The sequence below is a fragment of the Daphnia carinata genome, chromosome 10 (assembly GCF_022539665.2).
Source record: "Daphnia carinata strain CSIRO-1 chromosome 10, CSIRO_AGI_Dcar_HiC_V3, whole genome shotgun sequence".
Taxonomy (NCBI): domain Eukaryota; kingdom Metazoa; phylum Arthropoda; class Branchiopoda; order Diplostraca; family Daphniidae; genus Daphnia; species Daphnia carinata.
In genome coordinates this window covers 2710761-2730990 of record NC_081340.1, presented here as the reverse complement: position 1 = coordinate 2730990, position 20230 = coordinate 2710761, and the positions used below count along the sequence as shown (strand labels likewise).

Here is a 20230-nt window from a genome sequence, read left to right as displayed (position 1 = left end):
ACGCAAAGGATTGCGACATCCAGGCAATGTGGATATTCTGCCATGTACATGATACACCTAGGATTCTTCGTCAACATGCAACATGTTACTCCCTGGTAATGCTTTTCTGCTAAGTTTGTTTAGTTTTCTAATTTTAATCGTCAATGTTGTATTAGTAAACTACTGTTGGCAGAATAGCTGATACATTGCGAAAACAGTTATGGCAAGTGTGATGATTAAATCACCATAGGTCAGTTGTCTTGCCTTCACAATTGCAACGAAGATGAATCATGGAGTCAAAAACATTAAAAGGTGGTACTATTTTAAATTTTTAAATTGTTTTAATTGTTTTAATTGGTGTATCGCTAAGTGCTGATACATGTGTAGAACATGCTGGAATTCATGTCATCCTGGAGAGGACTAAAAAAAACGAGCTTTATCCCCGAAGCAGCTCATTAATCATGTCCCAAACGATTGTCTGCGTCAGCCAGCAATCTTTCAATGGCTAACAAGCATTTAATAGTTTTGAAAATCGCGGTTTGCACTCCCTAAGGCGACATTCCTTAATTCCACCTGTCAAAAGATTTGAATGCAACCATTTTCTATTCTGAACTGTCGCCTACGAAATTCTTTTTCCATAAAATGAGGTGATATGAGGTTATAATGGAAATTGTCGTCAAGACTGCCGAGACCATGTACCTTCTTTACCTTCACGTTTAGTGATCAAACCAACCAACTATGTAACCTTTCTTTTTTTTTTTTTTTTAAGGTGCATGGAACGTCCAATCGGAAAGCCCATGGAAGGTCTCTGTGGCCAACACGAAAGGTTCTCCCAAACTTTCGTATTCAAGTTTTGGCTATGGTGATCATTTGCAACTGCATAGCCTTTTAGAAGCTCCTGCCAGGAATCTACAGGAATATGGCAGATGATGAATTTATGTACCATGTAAGCGATATCAATAAGAACGTTTTATGCTTATCTATGTTTTATTTTCTTAATTTAGATTAATAGGAATAGTGAGCCTGCAAAGGTTTCTGTTTGGGATGTGATGACGAAAAGTTATAATAATTTAAAGTACGGAATTGAATTTCCCTCCATCAGTCGCCTGTGTATTCCCGCGTATTACGGTATTAATTATTTAAAAATTGAAGTGCATATCTGGGCTCCCTTCCTTTCCGTAGCCCCGTTTCCCCTTGACTCGTAATAAGCCCGTAGGGGGTCATGCCCCTACTGTACGGTATATATAAAAATAACATATACCGAGGTTTGGAGGGCTCTGGCCGGAAAGGGGACGTGGGGGTCCGCTTAGTCCGATGATGTGTTCACGGAGGGCGACGTGGCTACCCACAAATCCGAACTAAAGGTTAATCGCTCCAGTAAAAATGTTCCAAATCTTCGGCTCTTCTTCCGGCTTCTCTTAGCCAATCACCGGGTAATCTCCCCGGTGGGTCAACAAGGCAGTGTCTCCCCCTGCCTGGGTTGACGGCAACTTTTGAAAGGGCTATTGTGCCTTTTTAAAGTTGCAAAAATAATTCTAATGTGCAGAGAATTGTCAATAAAATTTTTTTTACAAAATTTTTTTTACAAAATTTGCTTGTTTCATTGTCTATTTTCGCTGTGTTCACACATTACGTTTACCAACTTTTTTTTTTATTTAGCTTGCTCAATCCACCTTTATTGTTATTGCCACCGCGAGGTATGCATTATTCCCATAGGTTTATCATTTATCTGTAAGCATTCAATTATTATTTATTACACTCTTTGAATTCTTCAACTTAGATTCAAGGAATAACGTGTAATACCTCGAGATTCTCTGAAGTAATTTTACATTTGTATTTTATTTTACTCGTAGTGGAATCGATCCCCAGACATTCAGCGTGCAATGCCGATGCTCTAACATTGAGCCACGAGACATATCTAAATTTTTTATTATCGCATATCATATGTTATCGTCTAGGATGTTTATGCAGTCTTTCACAACTATATGTTTATCTGTCTATTGCTTTCATAAGGTCCATAGCTCTGTGGTAGAGCCTTTAGCTGCGATATGTGTTAGTTAGGGTTCAAACCTCAGTAGATGTATAAAAATGAAGCAGAATAATTGTAGAAAAGAATATTGCAGTATTGCATTTCAGTTTTATTCTAAATGTAAATGCAAGTCCGAAAGTTACTAGAAAAAAGCCAACTTGACATCAAATGATTCATGGCTCATTGGTAGAGCATCGGCGCGGAAGACCCAACATTCAAGGTTCGATCCTTGGATAATAAATGAATGCTTACAGATAAACGATAAACCAATAGAAAAATTACTTACAATTAAACGTGGCTCAATGCTTACCATCAAAGGTGGCAAAAACAATAAAGGTGGATTGAGCAAGCTAAATAAAAAAAAAGTTGATAAACGTAATGTGTGAACACAGCAAAAATAGACAAAATAGACAAAAAAAAATTTTGTAAAAAAAATTTTGTAAAAAAAATTTTATTGACAATTCTCTGCACATTAGAATTATTTTTGCAACTTTAAAAAGGCACAATAGCCCTTTCAAAAGTTGCCGTCAACCCAGGCAGGGGGAGACACTGCCTTGTTGACCCACCGGGGAGATTACCCGGTGATTGGCTAAGAGAAGCCGGAAGAAGAGCAGAAGATTTGGAACATTTTTACTGGAGCGATTAACCTTTAGTTCGGATTTGTGGGTAGCCACGTCGCCCTCCGTGAACACATCATCGGACTAAGCGGACCCCCACGTCCCCTTTCCGGCCAGAGCCCTCCAAACCTCGGTATATGTTATTTTTATATATACCGTACAGTAGGGGCATGACCCCCTACGGGCTTATTACGAGTCAAGGGGAAACGGGGCTACGGAAAGGAAGGGAGCCCAGATATGCACTTCAATTTTTAAATAATTAATACCGTAATACGCGGGAATACACAGGCGACTGATGGAGGGAAATTCAATTCCGTACTTTAAATTATTATAACTTTTCGTCATCACATCCCAACCAGAAACCTTTGCAGGCTCACTATTCCTATTAATCTAAATTAAGAAAATAAAACATAGATAAGCATAAAACGTTCTTATTGATATCGCTTACATGGTACATAAATTCATCATCTGCCATATTCCTGTAGATTCCTGGCAGGAGCTTCTAAAAGGCTATGCAGTTGCAAATGATCACCATAGCCAAAACTTGAATACGAAAGTTTGGGAGAACCTTTCGTGTTGGCCACAGAGACCTTCCATGGGCTTTCCGATTGGACGTTCCATGCACCTTAAAAAAAAAAAAAAAAAAAAAGAAAGGTTACATAGTTGGTTGGTTTGATCACTAAACGTGAAGGTAAAGAAGGTACATGGTCTCGGCAGTCTTGACGACAATTTCCATTATAACCTCATATCACCTCATTTTATGGAAAAAGAATTTCGTAGGCGACAGTTCAGAATAGAAAATGGTTGCATTCAAATCTTTTGACAGGTGGAATTAAGGAATGTCGCCTTAGGGAGTGCAAACCGCGATTTTCAAAACTATTAAATGCTTGTTAGCCATTGAAAGATTGCTGGCTGACGCAGACAATCGTTTGGGACATGATTAATGAGCTGCTTCGGGGATAAAGCTCGTTTTTTTTAGTCCTCTCCAGGATGACATGAATTCCAGCATGTTCTACACATGTATCAGCACTTAGCGATACACCAATTAAAACAATTAAAACAATTTAAAAATTTAAAATAGTACCACCTTTTAATGTTTTTGACTCCATGATTCATCTTCGTTGCAATTGTGAAGGCAAGACAACTGACCTATGGTGATTTAATCATCACACTTGCCATAACTGTTTTCGCAATGTATCAGCTATTCTGCCAACAGTAGTTTACTAATACAACATTGACGATTAAAATTAGAAAACTAAACAAACTTAGCAGAAAAGCATTACCAGGGAGTAACATGTTGCATGTTGACGAAGAATCCTAGGTGTATCATGTACATGGCAGAATATCCACATTGCCTGGATGTCGCAATCCTTTGCGTAATCACACAAATAATAAGTAAAACATATTGAATTGAAACCAAATTTAACTCTAGTTTTACCAAACAGCCGGCTGCACCTCTGAATTCCAAAACTATGTCTACACATTCATATCAAGCTTTTCCAGCATGTCTCACCTTTGGCATTTGTTTAAATCATTCCTTCAAAAATTTTTAATAAATGTAAATAAAGTAAACGATTTATGTTTATGTGACGTCGGAGTACCATTTGGCTGCCAAGCATCCCATACAAGATAGGCATTTTGAAGAATCAGTGGCAGCAATCAAGTGCTACAATGTGAATATGGGCTAGATGTTATAGTCGCTGAGGGCTCTCAATCCCTAAACGAACCTTGCTCACTGATGTGACAATCTATAAAAGGATTTAAATCTTAATCAATGAGATATGCAGGATAGTGCATAAAATTATAGTAAAGATGGTACCAAATGCTGAGTTACTAGAAATTTTGCCTGGGAAATCTCCAACTGACATGTGAAACATAAGTCAGATGTTCTGCATTTGCAAATCCAGTGTTCAAGTAACCATATTATCCAATCCATGTCTGAATGAATGAATGAGAAAATTAAAGAGGAATCTGGCCGCTAGATGATTATAGCTGTAAAAAAGAAAAAAAAGAGCGAAATTATTTTTTTTTTGGGTAAAACGGATTGCCATATACTAATACCAAAAAAGTTTTTCTAGATTTGAAGCGTTTTTTGTAGCGTTTGAATAACACCGTTGGTAGATGGCGTTTACCTTAAAAAGGGGCGGGCTTGGTTACAACAAACTGTCAACAACAAACAAGTCGACCCAAGTAAAATCAAATAAATTTCTTACATTTACAAGTATTAGAATGGTCCTGCTGACCATACTAAAAAAATTGAAACAAAAGGAGAAGGAAATGCGACTCCTAATGCTGTCCGTGTTTTTCTTTACCATTTTGATTGAATATCGCCTACGACTGTTACCATTTGAAAAAGTTTTCTAACGTTTTATGTTTTTTCTTCCGTTACAGTGGTCTCGACAATGCAGGCAAAACGACGATATTAAAAAAATTCAATGGTGAAGACGTCCACACTATTTCACCAACTCTAGGCTTCAACATAAAGACACTGGAGCACCAGAAGTGCCATTTTACCTAATTTCCTTCATAAAATGTTTGTTTCTTAATTAACACCTTGCTTCCATACAGTTACCAGCTTAATATATGGGATGTTGGTGGGCAAAAGTCTTTACGGTCCTATTGGCGAAACTACTTTGAAAGTACAGATGGTCTTGTTTGGGTGGTAGATAGTATTGATAGAAGGAGGATGGAAGACTGTACCAAAGAACTACATTCTTTACTTCAAGAAGAAGTATCAATTCTGTAATAAGATATACATTTTCAAGTGTAAAAACTATTATACTTTTCTTCAGAGATTAGCAGGTGCCACGTTACTTGTTTTTGCCAACAAGCAGGATCTGCCTGGAGCAATGACAGCTGATGAAATCAAGGAGGTAACTGTCAATTAGCAAACAAAACACAGCTTGCTAGTATGAAACAATGGAACAAACTGAATTTTTAAAAAATTCAAAGGCATTAGATCTCGAAAGCATTGAGACTCATCACTGGCGTATCGTCGGCTGCAGCGCCATGAACGGCGACAATCTCTTGGCCGGAATCGATTGGCTGGTTGAAGACATTGGTGCAAGAATATTTACATTAGAGTAATGTGTATTCTCTCTCTCTCTCTCTCTAAAAGTCAGTACGGGTTTTGCGGAAGGGGTGGAAGGACAAGAAGTTGTTAAGGTCGTCTTCATTTATAATGTACAATCGATGAATACAAGAGAGACCATGAAAGAGGCAACAAAACCGCATTTTCGCATTCACACAATTTTTTAACTAACTATCTAAATGGTCCTGGAATATTAATTTGGCGAAGCCTCGATCCTCTAGCGGTGTAGCGCAAAACGGGCATTTGCCGATGAAGCCGTTGGTTCCGTGAGGAATAGGAATTGCTCCCCAGTATCTGAAATAATGAATGGAGAAAATAAATAAATAAATGTATCGATAGTCAACATATGCACATGTCAATCAATGCAAAAACAAAACGCCATACTTGACTGTTTTCTCGGAAGCCATGTGACCGCACGGATTGAAAGCATAAGTGGGTGGCTCTCGATCCACCCAAAAGGCTGGCTCCAAACCCATACTTAGTTGTGAGACAGGGCCAACTTTAAGGCAAATAGGGCAAGTGCGATCTTCTCCTTCTTTACCCCAATGATGTTGTCCCTGAACGTGTCCACATTTTAAATAAACATATGGAGTTTGATCGGGCGGGGGCAAAGTTGACTTTCTGGGTAGAACGAGCGTGTTTAAACCAACTGGACATTGTGGTTTGCCTGCGTTCAGCTCGTCAACCATTTTTTCCAAATGTCTAGCTGTCTGTAACAAAAAATTTTTATATGAGTAATAACAGCTCAAAATAAATTATACTCTCTTTTTTTCACTGACCGGTCCTTTGGCCAAGCCCTCGGCACTTCGCCATAGTAACGTTGCGCCACACAAATCAATTAACGATCCATCCACCAGCAAATTAAATTCATTTTCCACCTTGAAAATCGCATATATCATACCAAATAAGAAATGTGGTATTTTTTTTCTCTTATATAAAGAAAACATTTAAATAGCTGACCTGTGATTTTTTTTGCGGAGCAGACCTCGAATCTCTTAAATGATACAAGGCTCCTCCAACGGACACTTCAACCCATTGACCAGGCGACGCGGCACCGCCTTCGAATTCGCCCTTCGGTTGCAGAAGTAGTACTCCGTTTGTAGTAAGACCATCAATACCCTTGTCTGTTTCCCATTTTGTAGCTTTTTCCTATTTTACAAACGCAAAATAAAATTTTCGAATAATTATTAATATATTTTTTAAAAATCATATACGCCGAGAAAGATGTTGCGAGATGAATCGAATCCAGCGGCGTAAACATAAGCCCTGGCCGGCAGACTGTCCCGTTCGACTAGAAGACGACAAGCGAATCGGCTGATGGTGCTCTGGGCCACTCGGCTAACGGCCGGTACGACTTGACCGCCATTGCTTGAGCAGGAAGACGTTCGATTTACTGCCGTCTTGTTTAAACTACCTGGCACTGTATCCGCTACAACAAAGTCTATTGGTTCCTCTGAAGACCTGCCGATCTATATGCAAGGATGTATACATACGTGATAGAGCTTAAATTTAAACTTATTTTCGAAAGGTTTCTTATCCAGTTGTTACGTAAAACGGGGATATGGACGGACTTAAGTACCTGATACATGTCCTTTGTGGGGTCGGAAGTGTACTCGACGATGACGGCCTGATGCCGGGGCAACGTGTAGAAAATGGTGTGCTGATTCACATCCGTCACGGCCTAAGTATCAAATGTCCAAAAATAAATGAAAACTCTTTTTGCTTTAGTTTCAACGACGACAAGCTTAGACTTACGGGGTGAGTTTGAGGTGTTTGCACTCTGTACTGATTGGACGGCTGGACTCCATTAGGTTTCGGCCGCTGCGTCACGCCGTATTTGGAACGCTTCCGACCCTTGTCGCCCGAGGGTAAACTCCCATTGTTCCTGGATTATTTTTTTTAAGGATAGGAAAAGAATGAAAATGGTTAAATACTTAGATTTCATCAATCCTTAAAAGAATTTCACGTTAAAACTTGATGAGAATATGATACTGTTTTCATTTTTAGAAATCAGTAGGGGAGGCAGTATGAGGCAGAATGCATATACATATCTGATTGCAACTCTCTCCTCCCCTTATCCTGCCCTGACTTGCCTTGCCCCCACCCTTCGCGAGTGGGGAACGTCCGTTCGGACAGGTCTGGGCACGTCCAGGTCTTTAGATACGACCAACAGAAAAATAATAAAACTGGTACCCAAATAAATCGAAATGTCAAAATAAGTCTGGCTTTGACCAACCACTAATATAACTCATTATAACCAATGTCATTGAGAATATATATTTTTTAAATTTTATTAAGTTCTCACCCAAGAACAATAAGGTATCCATGAATCTTTCCATTGCTTACGACCTGGCTTCCTCCACTGCTGCTGCCACGACTGCTGTCACAATAGAAGAAAAACAAAATTAAATCACACTGTTAGCTAGTCAGTATTCTCCTATATCACACAAACTCCTATGATCAACGAATATTTAAAAATATATAAAGACGTTGAAGGCTGGTGGAACATAAAACGGGTGGTACAGAGAACGTAGGAGAACCAAACAAAGGGTCGAAGAGCGTGTAAAACCTTGCGGGAGAGCAATTGAAATGCGACCCAAACATGACGTTGAAAAGAAATAGACACAGACTAACACACAAACAGAGGGAATGGATCAAGCAAACGACTCACTCTGATGGCATGGTCACTTCTATTAAAGCAGTCAGCTATTTGCCAAATTTTGAACACAAACAAGAGAAAAAAAAAAAGAACAGCGCAGTCGAAAATCGAAATCGACCAGCCTATACTGGGAGAGAAGCTTCAGACTATATCAGTAGGACGGTCAGGCATGATGCCCCCTGGCGGAAGGCCAGACAAGTTTGCTCTGGCGGCTACCCGCCATTCAAAAAAAAAAGAGAGAAAAATTATTTAAGAATCTTGTGACGACGCAATCTACAATGACGGGCTACCTCAACCTTGAAGATTGTTTTTAAAACATTTATTCTAAAAACAATAATAATAAACGAGACTGCCAACGTGCGGCACAAACTGTTCAAAATAATCAAAACTCATCAAATAAAATTTATGTTAAAGAGGTTGAAAACAAACGCGGTTGAAAATAGGATTAGGTAGAAAACTATCTCTGTTGGGCATGTGACTTCGCTGATATGCCAGACTAACATCGCAGTAATTAAAGCGCAGATCATTCTGGCTCTAGGTCATTGTCGCGTTTTCATCTAATGGAATAGCAAAACAAGCGAACGCCCTTTTGCCATACTATTTGGCTGTGCCTGTGTATAACAAATATTGCGTCCATAACACCGGAAACTAGTCCTCATCTAAAAAAACAAAAACAAAAAAAAATAAAAAGAGAGAAACGACTAGACGGCAGGAAACGTAAAGTGAGGCAATGGCGTTGTTGTAAAATAAAGTAGCGAAAATGGCGCAATGCGTTCTGTATCCGGGTCGTCACGCGCGATCCATATAATAAAAAATAAACGCCTTGGAAATTTTCCAATAAAAAGTTGATTTTTTTGCATTATTCAAATGATTAACAAAAAAAGAAACAATTGGTAGAAGGCAGCTTGACAAACAAAGGCGAACAAAAAATTTGGTCCGTTATACACACACAGACACACACACGAATACAAAAACACAAGTTTGATTAAGGCCGTTGTTCTGCCATCTAACGGCAGAAAATGTTGTTACATTTTGTCATAATTTTGTTGGTTGCACATTTTCACGCGTTCGGTCGTGTTATGTTTACTTTGTATCAGCAAAAAAATGCGGACCACAAAAGCGGTGGTTCAAAATAAAGAACTTTACCGTTTGTTGTCGGAGGGACGGAAACAAGTTATACGCTGACAAATTGGACAGTAATAGCAGCAAAAAGGTAAATAATACAATGAAAAAACAAATCAATAAAAAGAGAAATGCTCTAAAAAAAAAACGAATGGGATAAAATCAATGGGCGTGGTCTCTTTGTTGTTTCCAACCCCTTTTTGCACCTTCACCCCGTGAATCAGATTAGTAGGAATCTGGGGGTTAAAAACCAAACAAAAATAATTGTTAAATAACAAAATAAGAAATGAATGGGACTCCAGAAATGCCCTTGGCCTTTTCTTTTTTTTAAACATAAAGTCGGCGAGCACCGCAGTGGCAGCAAAATTTGACCGTATGGCGTTCAGGGTAAGAGGCGCCACACGAATGGCAAAATTTTGGAACTGGTTTCGATTCTTCCTCCATTGATTGTCCGTCTGCCGCAACGCAAGTCGTACTGGGCGATATTGTTGATGGATTGTTGCCGGCAGTCGATAACCGAACGGACGGTGTCATGGCAGCAGATTTTTTATTCTGCCAGCTGGTCTCCCTTTCATGGGTACTCGTTTGGCCCAGCTGACTGATTTCAGACAGGATACTCTTTAAATCCTGTTCCAGCTGCTCCATACTGGCCGTATCATCTGGTTGATTGGTCGTCGTGCTAGTATTGCTAATGCTACTAGTGGAGGTCGGGGTCAAATCATCGGTCATCTTGTGCTCTTTCGTTAATTGCTCTTTTTTCGGACGATCGTCAAAGAGTTCAGCCATCTGGCGTTCAGCTGACAAATATGGATTGTAATTGTCACTCCCGAACCTACGCAGTTTTGTAAACAGATGAATATTTAAATAGTAGAAGATACAGTTGTACAACGTCAAGGACTATTCCAAAGCAATCACCTTCTCGCTTGTTTTGTATAAGTTAATGGGCGGATTTTGTTAGGGAGAATACAGGTACCAGCCACCAAACGCTTCCCAAGATTAGGAGTGGATCTTTTTTTTTTAAAGTGTGTTATTAAATTGAATGTGGCAATGGGATGTGATTAATAAAAAAGGTAAAACCAAATCAGTACAGTAATGTAAACATACCTGCTAGATTTCATTTTACTTGGCACTGAATAATTGTAACAACTGCCAGTCATCAATTTCGATTCGACACCCTCTGGTTCTGATCGCCTTCCCTGACCCAACTGTCCAACAGTGAGACTCGAAGTTGCCGTATTGCCACGATTCTTGGCCGGCGCTACTGGACTTGGTCGGCTGAATGCTGATGTAAACAACTGCAACACAGTCGGACGCTTGGTCGCTGCCGAAGGAGACGCTGGGGCAACCAGTGTCGGTTGTCGGACTACTGTCGGTTTCGTTGGAGTGGGATTGGATTGAAAAGAACTGGCCATAGATGTAAACGGATTCTTCATTCTCAGACTAGCTCTCAGCGCTGACGTCCGGTTATTGTTGAGTGGAGTCAAAGTGACTGCCACCGGCGGATCGACGACACGCCGGACGGGCGGCGGTTCGACAACGCGACGAATGGGTGGCGGAGACGGAGGCGAGACGCGAAGCGAGCGACGGTCGTTGCTATGACGCAAAAAAGCACTTCCGCTGGCCCGACCCAACGTATTGCTATTGTACAAATTTTTCTTCTGACTGCTGATACTATTATTGTTATTGTTATTATTGTTGTTGCTGTAATTGTTATAGTTATTGTAACTGCGACTGAACGTGCTGGTCGGTTGGTATGAATACGTAGACGACGCTCGCGAATCCAACGACGCCCGACTGCCGCTCAAACTTTGGGCGCAGTCTGGGGCTGTCAGTCGGCCATCAACTGATGGAGCAGGACTGCCTGACGTGCTAAACAAGCTCCTAGTAGGTGAATACTTGGAGCGAATCGAACGACGTAATAGCGGGGCTTGGTACTGTATAAAGAAAAATTTACGAGATTAGAAAGAACAAAAATAACATGTAGAAAACATAGAAGAATAAAAATAAAAAAATAAGACAAGGCCACGCAATAATTATTCATGTCACGTCCGGCCTCTGGGAGGCGGCGGAATGGGGAGAAACTCGACTCACTTTGGTACGCGCTTCCCATCGTTCTTTGGCTTCGGAATTGGTCGGAGATTTAGGGATTCGTGACTGCTGTTCCCTGCACCACTCCACGTGCCTGTCGAATGCCTTGTCGCCGAAATTCCTATGTTTCGGAAAACATATATTAGTTTATCAATGTTCAGAAAATTGTTGTATCGTCCATACCTTTCACAGCAGGGACATCGATTTGAGTCGGCACCCCTCGCTTGTCGAACAGTTTTAATCAGACTGAGGTGTTTTTCCTTCCAAGGAGGGATTTTTTTGCTTAAGGTTGAAGTGTCCAACATTGACCGTCTGACCAGAGGTGATGACAGAACCTTTTGTTGCTGTTGCTGTGGTGATAAGCTTACTTTGGGCACGTCTGGCAGGTCCTCCAGTCTCTGCTTGGCCGAGTCAAAGACTTTGCGTTTCTTGGTGCCAACCTTCTGGCAGACATTCTTGTGCCTCTCCAGCGATTCCACCTTGAACGTCCTGAAGCAGATCGGGCAAGGCAGCAGGATCATCTGCACAGGTGGCTCTTCCTCCACATTGACTAAGGCAGCAACCTTGGGCGGTGGAAGAGTTTTGGGTGTTTCCACAGCTTTGCATGACAAGAGTAAATGATTAAACTGATTAGCATTCACTAATTTGAGAAAAAGATAACAATAATCTTAGAGAGTGAGAAAACCATACCACCTCTGTTGAATAGTTTGTACATGGCTGCTGTATACGATGAAGCGGAGACACTTTCACGGCGGTAAGACCTTCACCCAGTGCCCGGAGGAAAGTGGAGGTTCACAACGTGAACAAGTGGCACCAGCCGTCGTCACCAGCACACATGTTTACGAAAATCGACTAGAACAGAGGAAATCCGTTTCCAATCGTCAATTAAATGATTTGGTAATCGCTATCGAGATGTAATAAGAACATTACCTGAAAACCGATGGAAAATACGACACAGTACGGCAGAGATACGTCGAAAACGAAGCAGCCTTGTTCGCAGAGTGGCTGATAAACAAATAGGCAAGTGTAGTAAAAAATAAAGGCGAGTTGTCGCGCCACGTTGCCCCGGGCAACTCTGTTTGGTGCACATGTGGAAGTGCTAGTGGATGCTTGCTCGGTGATTGGTTAAAACTCAGCGTCACGTGACATTCAATCTAAACAACGCCTTTTGACGCACGTAAAAAGAAATTCCCCTTCAACACAGCCAACATGGCTTGTTCGCAACAACACAAATATGAGCGTTGTCTAATCAATACCAACTGCTGGAAACAAAAGGAACCATCTTTTGGTTAATGTTCATAATGGATTGAAATTTAACGGTACAGCCGTCCTTGCTTTTATAAAACATTATTATATTATGGTCTGCTAAAAGACGAACAAGATACATAAAAATGTTATCTTTGAAAGTATTTGAGCCTTTTCCGCAAGATATGGCTGCATCCAAAAATTCCTTCAAGGTTGAGATGACGACAAACAGCCTCTTTTCACTTCGTTCTTTGATTTCATCCATCTTTGAGAGATCCATATGACAGCTTATAGCAACAGGTGCTGTCCAGGTTGCTATTGTACAAGTTCTCGTTTGCAATTTGACGTATTCCGTTTTCTGTAACGTTTACGCGTTATGTAATACAGCGCTTCCGGTAGCAGAATGAAGTTCAAAACGCGTGGGATATTTTTGCAAATGTAAGAAAGAAATGTCTGTAGAGATGAAATCCTTGTGACGAAGGAAAAACAAGGACCTTGGCAGAACCATGCGTCCCCTCCATACTTTTATTTTCGATCAGAGTTCTTCACTCTACTGTACCTCTACATCTGATTCGGTAATTGGCTACTTGTGTATTCCATCGACGTTGCTCCTTCCAGGATTTTGTTACAGGATACACCAAAACAAGAAGAAATGAAGGTAGTGATAGAACATTTCAAATTCTGTTGAAATGTTTCATAGGTGTCGGCACTGGTAAGAAAACCTTGAACGCCAGCTCCAAAATTGGTGAGAATTGCATCCAAATAAAAAACGTCAAAATGCAGAGTTACAAATTAAATAAGCCGTTAAAAAACTGAACTCAAGTCGATTTGCATAAAATTCCCCGTGGTCCAAAAGCAAATAAAATGCCTGTCGACGAGCAGCACGTAAATGTCACCTGTCGCTCGCAAGCTGCTTTTAGGTCTGATCCCCCAATTGTAGACAAAAACGTTACCCCGTAGACATTGAGATTTTCGTTCGTGAGGTATGATTGCTGTAATGAACATGGCGTCAGTATGCGTCATACTGGCCAATCTTTTTGTGTTGCCCAAAAGTTCCGTAACCCTCCCACAACTTTTTTTTCCGTGCTAGTAAAGGATCACAGTTTTGTTTGACTAAATAGACAGGAAACGGTAGAATAGCCAAAACTGGGCAAAGATAACAGCAGGATGGGCAATTTTTAGAAAAACTTGTTTCAGTGAAAAATTAATTAACAAATGACTTGTTTACTAAAAACACTTACAATTTCCTGAAAAAATACTTTTCTTTTGCTTTTCAGTTGAATTTCAGAAGGCTGATTTCATCAAGCCTTATCACCATTTTACCGTTTCGTTTGACAATGTTCAATTGCATTTTCTGGACAATTCAACATTGCCACGTAGGAAAAAGCTGTTAGTGTGACTTTCGAAAAAACCAAAACTTTCATTGCTAAAATGTTTCTGTCGATCTGCTTTTACGTCTTGTTTAGAAAACGTGAACAGTGAATGACGGTTGAAATTACAGCGACAAATGAACAGGTTTGGTCAACAAAGATGGCGCTTTCAAATCCATTCAAAAACTTGCAAGGTCGCATTTAGAAAACGTTTTTTTCTATCTTGTTACTAATTGACAGACGAAGGTAACCTATTAAAATGGAGTGATTGATTCAAAGCCCAAATAAGTGGTCTAATTTTTATGCGATGTCGCAAGATTTCGCAATGCACCTAAATTTTTAGTGTATCGCAAGTGATTGGCGTTAGCACTGAAATACGATAAACATTTCAGAGCCAGCCAGGAAAACGACTTTGCTTCGCATGTGTCAAATGCAGCTTTTGGCTTCATATTCATACCGTTTAATCTCTTCCGTACGGATCCTGGCCGTTTCAATAGTTCCGTCTGTTGCACGCATCCATCACCTAGTAACCTACTATTTGGTTTTGATTTTGGTATTCACCATAACTGCCAAATTTTAATCGTTGTTTTAAACAAAAGAGATCCGACAGTTTTGTAATGCGTGGATAGTCGACCAAAGACGCCATGAATAGTCATATGTTTAAACTGCCTGGAACTTGGACTGTGACTAAACAAGATTCAGTAAACTAATATGCCCTTTATCTCATCGGATCATGTGAGTCATGAGGGACTGATTATCTGTGTCAACATCAAGGACGACTAATTTGCCTTTTGCCTGGCCCACAAAAGTTTTTGACGATAAGGAAGACGGATTCGACGACTGTTCATGAGGTGTAGGCGGCTTAAGGTATAGCGACTAGACCAGCTTTAATAAAATCGGCACTAGTGTTTGCCGTGACAGCTGACAAGCGAAACATACGAAATTAACCACAGTGGTGTTCGTGCGCGACCAAGATCTCGCCGTATATTTACTATAGTGGCCTGCAGTCACGCCCAAAACCGTTCAGCAAAGGCAGAAACATGCTCGATTTTATTTGGCAATGGATTTTGTATCTCAACGAGCCGATACATGTCGCCAATATCCAACGTTACTTTGGCCTGGAGAGGCGAGAATCGCCAATATTCAAAAAATCCACTCAGTGTGCAACAACAAATAGCCATTCTACGCCCACTGATAATGTAAGTTAGCATTATATATCATAGTAAAAAATTCTGCTCACCTATTTATTTGACAGCCGAAAGAAGTGTGTACATCCAGTAGCGATGGAGAATCATCTGAATCTGATTTGGAGCCACAGGACTATGTAATTCACAACTACTATTGGTACTGGCTCTTCAAATTTGGAACAATGCTTGGAGATGAGATATTCTATGCCTCTGTGTTTCCCTTCTGGTTTTGGAACATTGATGGAGCAGCCGGGAGACGGATCATTAACATTTGGGCCCTTTCTATGTTCATTGGTATTAATCCCCAAACATTTGCTAAAAAAATTGGAATTCAAATTTTATTTTAAACAGGTCAATCATTGAAGGATATTATCTGCTGGCCAAGACCCCTATGCCCACCAGTTATCAGAATGGAGAATAAATGGGCCATGGAATACGGTATGCCTTCAACTCACGCCATGGTTTCTGTAACAGTGCCTTTCTCGGTCATTCTTCTTACCGCCAATCGCTACGAGTACCCAGTATACATTGGCGTTGCCATTGCATTCACTTGGTGTATCTTGGTCTCAACCAGCCGGCTTTACTTGGGAATGCATTCTGTAGCTGTAAGTATTCCTTCCTTATGTAGCCTTCCACGTATAATGTTATTTGACGTGAAGGTAATAGCGAACCTTTTTTCTATACAGGACATATTTGGTGGATTGGCTCTTGCCGCTATACTTTTGCCCGTCCTATTGCCTTTAGTCGACACCCTTGACGCCTTCTTGTTGACTCACCCCGCCGCGCCTGGCCTTCTGATCACGACGACGGTGACCCTAATGTTATTGTACCCTGGTTCGAAATTCTCTTCAGCCAAAGAGGACACGGCCGTTATTCTGGGATCATCTATGGGTCTGCAGCTAGGTGGCTGGATTTGTTTCCAGATGGGCTCTATTCGTGGGCCGCCTATCAAACCACCTTATTCCATCATTTGGCCCTCATACGAGATGCTGGGTCTGTGCCTTCTGCGTACAATCATTGGCCTCATCACAGTAGTGGCAACGCGTGCCATTGCCAAGTCACTTTCATACGCTACTATGAGAAGGGTCGTTTCTACCTTACGCAGTAGAGACAAGTTAACAAAAGAAGACGCCCAAGATGTGGAATTGTTCGTGAAATTAGGCAGCAAATTGTTGACCTATGCCGCGATCGGCATCGACGTCGTTTGCCTTGCTCCGGCCGCCTTCCGGTTTCTCAACATCGAAAGGCCCACGTTTCATACTGAAATTTAAGCTTATCCTCGTCGTCGTAGTGAAACAGAAACAAAAGAACTATATATTTAAAAAAGAAACCTTTATAGAAGATTCCCCATTGTGCACAGAATACGAGTGCCTTCGTCCAAATGTACATAGTAATATAGTTTGAACCCACCCTTTTCTTTCGTGAATACTTCAATATGTACAGCAAAACGAAAGTCCTGAGAAACTGTATGTATCATACCAATCCGTCGTTCCATTTTGATGGAAAGCGCACATTGGTCAGAAACTTTATCCTCATTTGAAAATAAACACACATTCCAATGTCGAAATAACGTTTTCTTTTTCTTCTAAACGGTATTTTCAACGTCGATTTTTGCTGTTATCTTGGCGATCTTGCCTTGAATGGGATTGGACTACGTACAAAACACGAAGTCAGCGCATGTGTTCATCTTCCATAGCGCACAACAAGGATATAACTGCTGATTAGCGCAAGATAACCACCGAAAGAGCATTAACGCAATGAAGTGACATTAGAATGCACAAATTATCAACACACAGACGCGTGGCAGATAATGGTGGTGGAGCTTATACAAGTATATTTGCTGTTTGTTGCGCCTTGAAAAAACAAAACTACATAACAAACGGGGAAAAAACTTCACAGAACAAATCAAAGAGAGGGCTGATATTACAATGAGCGTACAATTTCAACATCCCATTGATTTTTGAGTCCGACCCAGACTTCGTTTTCGGCACCACGCCAGGTGAAGACGCGATGACGTGTCTCATCAAGGGCTAGTTGATCAGGAGCAACGTAAAGATATTCTCGTCGTTTCGGGTTGAATAGGGCGTAACGGTTTGGAAATTGTTCCGTATTGACACGATACGTGTCTAAGAGCCAATCAGCTGCACCGTCGGCCCAAGTATGTACGTCCTCTGGATTACTGCTCTGGCGCCATGTGAAAACCCGACGACGTTCCTTGTCGTAAGAAAATTCGTCAGCCGAAGGATAAAGATATTCTCCTGGGTAACGCAAGCTGGTAAACCGGACGCGGAAAATTCCAGCTCTCCATAATCCAGTGAGACGCCATTCGGCCCATGGGCCAAGAGGTTCGTCCTTGTTGCGCCAAGTAAATACTCGACGTCGTTTAGCGTCTTGTGAGAATTCGTCTGAACCAGGATACAAATATTCGCCAGTACGTGCATTCTTCAATCTTACAATTAAGGTTTGACCAGAAATCAATCGAGATATAACACTCTGTTTATCGTCAGATTCCTCTCGAAAGTCATCGTGATCCACATCTGTTTTGCACGAAAATGAAATTGAAAATGAATTTAGAAAGAGCGGAAAATAATGCAATAATACCTGATGGTAAAGGTAAAAGTGCCATAGAAGAAGTGGAACCCGCGTGAATAATAGGTCCAGTCAATTCAACTCGTGGATGATAAGGCACTTCAATATGATCGACATCTTTCCAGATACGATGTTCACGAATGGCGATCAATTTGATTCTGTACAGTTGGATGGGCTTCGGGACGAATCGTTCGCCATTGAAAGTGACCAAATCTTTGTTTTGCTCGTACAGGTCGTCAATAGCTTCCTGGGTTTGGCTTTTCCAGTCTTTAGATGAAATCGTCTCCTGATGACTACCGAAGTCGCTGCCAAGCTCATCGTGACGAAGTAACTGGCGTTTGCGTTCATTGAGTGACCTGGCAATGGCATCGGGACGACTGAGGGGATCTTCCCAATAGACTGTGCTCCATCTTGCATCCTCTGCTGTGGAAATTGTTAGTTTAGCAGCCACAGTGGCTTTCTCCAACTGATCAAAAATGATTTTGTGGGACTCTCTTGGAATCACGGCTTCCGGTTCATCCTGGAAATTTTGTCGGACAATGTCTGACACGGCGTTCCATAACAGACGGTGAGCATCATTGACGGTGAGCAATATTTCACTTGTCCTCGTGAAACGTTTGCTAATCTGACTAAACAATTGATTCGTCTGCGTCATCATCTCTTGCGTTACTTTGATATTTTTAGTTTCTGTGCGTCGTCTGCTATCAATGCTGTAAGCCAGCTTGAAACGATCAAACAAATTGGGTTCGTTTTTTAATTGTTCAGCAAGTTGCTGACATTCGATTTTGTAGAAACACGGCAAACTGAAGCCCACAGTTTCCGTGTAAGGAACCCATGGATAAGCCGTTTGGTAACGTTCGTCATCATCGCTGTGTGTTTTCAACATGACGCGATCGAATGGGATCGACTGGACTTGGTACGTACGGATCTTCCTTCCGGTAATTTGACTCAAATGAGAAGCCACAGCTTGCTGAATAGTCTCGTTCCACATTTGTACGCGGAAGCCAACGTTGTGTTGGCTGTTGACGCCGCTGTACCACTGTGTTATAGTTGACATGTCCAAAATGGCCGCCGGTGTAAACTGGTACAAGGACCTGCTGCCGTGATGGCTTTTCCGTCCTTGCACGCGATAAATGTTGAGACCAATCGTGCCAGTAAAAGGCATAGTGGTGAAAGGTTTGCCTAAGTGTTCCAGTCCGTGTTCGTCTACGACTGCTGTTGTTTCTTGATTTTGTTCGTGGTCCATTATCGTGAGCTGTTCAGGCGTACCAGGCAGAATAAAAGCCTTGGCTGTGACCATTGTCATTATGACAAAGAATATGACCCTCATGGTTGCTTCTGGCTGATAACAGTCAGCCGTTTTTATGTGAAAAAAGAATTCTGAGAAAATGCAAATTATCTACGAAAAGAAAAAAATTCGTTTACCTTCATGTAAGGCGATGGGACGTATTACTTGCAGCAGATTTTGGAACTGCGGCTGACGGGAAAGAAGTCTCGACAAATGGTCGATACACGATGAAAAATGTTCTCCTATTTGTACTAGATCGAATGACATCCGATAGCCTCTGCATGTTTGATGGAACATGTAGTTACACAAGCATTAGTGGAATTGATATCGTTTTGGGAAATATTGGTGTCAGTGGAATGAACAGTGTTATTAGTAGTATAGATGAAGATGTGTCAATCAACACAGGGGTTACTGGGTGCGTTTTGCGTCTTGTTTGTGCATACGGTAAGAAAATAAACACTAGGTTCCACGAATGTCTGCTCCTGCACATTTTACCAGCAAAGAAATAGGAGAAGAACAACAACCACAACCAATTGCGTTCTTAAAAAGACCTGATGTGTATTTATTTTCAGCGCTGTATCACCATGTGTTTGTCGTGTGATTATCTGCCGTTGTTTTTTATCAAAAATTATTTTTACTTGTCTCTTATACACCCTGAGTTTCTTCAATGACGAATATGACTGTGAAGGACACGTAAAGAACACTTAATAGGCAAACATTGGAAAAGCTCTTACGAAAGCGAAACTCAAACCAACACCCTTGCAATGTCAAAGAGTATCACATGGTTAGCGTAAGGGAATCAATGCATTGGTTTTTCCCGACTGATGTGTACATAGTCTAATGATGTTTTTTTGGTTGATATCATATAACACCGTTGATTATTATTACAAAGTTCAAATATTCAAGAATAATTCTTGTATTTAAGGCTTTAACTTAATTATATCCTTGCGTGTATTCCTTTGTATG

General features: G+C 40.9%; 5 protein-coding genes and 1 long non-coding RNA gene across 12 annotated transcripts; 2 read left to right on the top strand and 4 right to left on the bottom strand.

Moving 5' to 3' along the window:
- Positions 1–3057: 3057 nt before the first annotated feature.
- On the bottom strand, positions 3058–4002 carry LOC130699414 (uncharacterized). Its single transcript, XR_009003434.2, has 3 exons — positions 3909–4002; positions 3713–3848; positions 3058–3250 (listed from the first exon to the last, which is right to left on the bottom strand). It is a non-coding gene; the product is annotated as an uncharacterized LOC130699414 (long non-coding RNA).
- Positions 4003–4789: 787 nt separating this feature from the next.
- On the top strand, positions 4790–5841 carry LOC130699350 (ADP-ribosylation factor-like protein 2). Its single transcript, XM_057521699.2, has 5 exons — positions 4790–4919; positions 5017–5127; positions 5194–5356; positions 5418–5498; positions 5578–5841. The coding sequence occupies exons 1-5, from the start codon at positions 4855–4857 to the stop codon at positions 5710–5712; spliced, it is 555 nt and encodes a 184-aa protein (XP_057377682.1). The 5' UTR covers positions 4790–4854; the 3' UTR covers positions 5713–5841.
- LOC130699182 (protein pellino-like) lies at positions 5698–8550 on the bottom strand. 5 transcript variants are annotated; one of them, XM_057521500.2, is made up of 9 exons: positions 8388–8550; positions 8022–8096; positions 7472–7601; positions 7296–7397; positions 6931–7185; positions 6677–6865; positions 6496–6594; positions 6101–6426; positions 5698–6010 (listed from the first exon to the last, which is right to left on the bottom strand). In XM_057521500.2, the coding sequence occupies exons 1-9, from the start codon at positions 8396–8398 to the stop codon at positions 5884–5886; spliced, it is 1314 nt and encodes a 437-aa protein (XP_057377483.1). In that variant the 5' UTR covers positions 8399–8550; the 3' UTR covers positions 5698–5883. The 5 variants fall into 5 exon arrangements, with proteins under 5 accessions (XP_057377483.1, XP_057377491.1, XP_057377470.1 ...); XM_057521508.1 differs by having other exon boundaries at positions 8022–8093; XM_057521487.2 differs by lacking the exon at positions 8388–8550 and adding an exon at positions 8286–8338.
- A 655-nt stretch (positions 8551–9205) lies between these two features.
- Positions 9206–12744, bottom strand: LOC130703359 (probable serine/threonine-protein kinase nek3). Of its 3 annotated transcripts, none has more exons than XM_057524839.2 (7): positions 12516–12744; positions 12276–12437; positions 11769–12183; positions 11589–11706; positions 10602–11431; positions 10413–10505; positions 9206–10329 (listed from the first exon to the last, which is right to left on the bottom strand). In XM_057524839.2, exons 2-7 carry the CDS (start codon positions 12298–12300, stop codon positions 9825–9827), a joined length of 1986 nt encoding a protein of 661 aa, XP_057380822.1. In that variant the 5' UTR covers positions 12301–12437; positions 12516–12744; the 3' UTR covers positions 9206–9824. The 3 variants fall into 3 exon arrangements, with proteins under 3 accessions (XP_057380822.1, XP_057380823.1, XP_057380824.1); XM_057524840.2 differs by having other exon boundaries at positions 12279–12437; XM_057524841.2 differs by lacking the exon at positions 10413–10505 and having other exon boundaries at positions 12516–12733.
- A 2261-nt stretch (positions 12745–15005) lies between these two features.
- LOC130703375 (sphingosine-1-phosphate phosphatase 2-like) lies at positions 15006–16681 on the top strand. The gene is made up of 4 exons (XM_057524866.2): positions 15006–15399; positions 15456–15681; positions 15739–15992; positions 16074–16681. Exons 1-4 carry the CDS (start codon positions 15241–15243, stop codon positions 16656–16658), a joined length of 1224 nt encoding a protein of 407 aa, XP_057380849.1. The 5' UTR covers positions 15006–15240; the 3' UTR covers positions 16659–16681.
- A 512-nt stretch (positions 16682–17193) lies between these two features.
- Positions 17194–19484, bottom strand: LOC130703361 (uncharacterized). Its single transcript, XM_057524844.2, has 3 exons — positions 19402–19484; positions 17989–19318; positions 17194–17924 (listed from the first exon to the last, which is right to left on the bottom strand). Exons 1-3 carry the CDS (start codon positions 19405–19407, stop codon positions 17311–17313), a joined length of 1950 nt encoding a protein of 649 aa, XP_057380827.1. The 5' UTR covers positions 19408–19484; the 3' UTR covers positions 17194–17310.
- Positions 19485–20230: the final 746 nt, after the last annotated feature.

What these genes read in the sequence shown, in the direction of transcription:
- LOC130699350 (XM_057521699.2), top strand. Translation starts at nt 4,855, where the DNA reads ATGGTCCTGCTGACCATACTAAAAAAATTGAAACAAAAGGAGAAGGAA. An exon ending in AAGACACTGGAGCACCAGAA is followed by an intron (nt 5,128 to 5,193) that starts GTGCCATTTTAC and finishes GCTTCCATACAG; the next exon opens with TTACCAGCTTAATATATGGG. An exon ending in CAGCTGATGAAATCAAGGAG is followed by an intron (nt 5,499 to 5,577) that starts GTAACTGTCAAT and finishes AAAAATTCAAAG; the next exon opens with GCATTAGATCTCGAAAGCAT.
- LOC130699182 (XM_057521487.2), bottom strand. Translation starts at nt 8,320, where the DNA reads ATGTTTGGGTCGCATTTCAATTGCTCTCCCGCAAG. An exon ending in GGATACCTTATTGTTCTTGG is followed by an intron (nt 7,602 to 8,021) that starts GTGAGAACTTAA and finishes AAAATAATCCAG; the next exon opens with GAACAATGGGAGTTTACCCT. An exon ending in CTCCGCAAAAAAAATCACAG is followed by an intron (nt 6,595 to 6,676) that starts GTCAGCTATTTA and finishes GCGATTTTCAAG; the next exon opens with GTGGAAAATGAATTTAATTT.
- LOC130703359 (XM_057524839.2), bottom strand. Translation starts at nt 12,300, where the DNA reads ATGTACAAACTATTCAACAGAGGTG. An exon ending in CAAACTATTCAACAGAGGTG is followed by an intron (nt 12,184 to 12,275) that starts GTATGGTTTTCT and finishes TGTCATGCAAAG; the next exon opens with CTGTGGAAACACCCAAAACT. An exon ending in GATGGGAAGCGCGTACCAAA is followed by an intron (nt 11,432 to 11,588) that starts GTGAGTCGAGTT and finishes TTCTTTATACAG; the next exon opens with TACCAAGCCCCGCTATTACG.
- LOC130703375 (XM_057524866.2), top strand. Translation starts at nt 15,241, where the DNA reads ATGCTCGATTTTATTTGGCAATGGATTTTGTATCTCAACGAGCCGATA. An exon ending in ATTCTACGCCCACTGATAAT is followed by an intron (nt 15,400 to 15,455) that starts GTAAGTTAGCAT and finishes TTTATTTGACAG; the next exon opens with CCGAAAGAAGTGTGTACATC. An exon ending in TGGGAATGCATTCTGTAGCT is followed by an intron (nt 15,993 to 16,073) that starts GTAAGTATTCCT and finishes TTTTCTATACAG; the next exon opens with GACATATTTGGTGGATTGGC.
- LOC130703361 (XM_057524844.2), bottom strand. An exon ending in ACTTTTACCTTTACCATCAG is followed by an intron (nt 17,925 to 17,988) that starts GTATTATTGCAT and finishes CGTGCAAAACAG; the next exon opens with ATGTGGATCACGATGACTTT.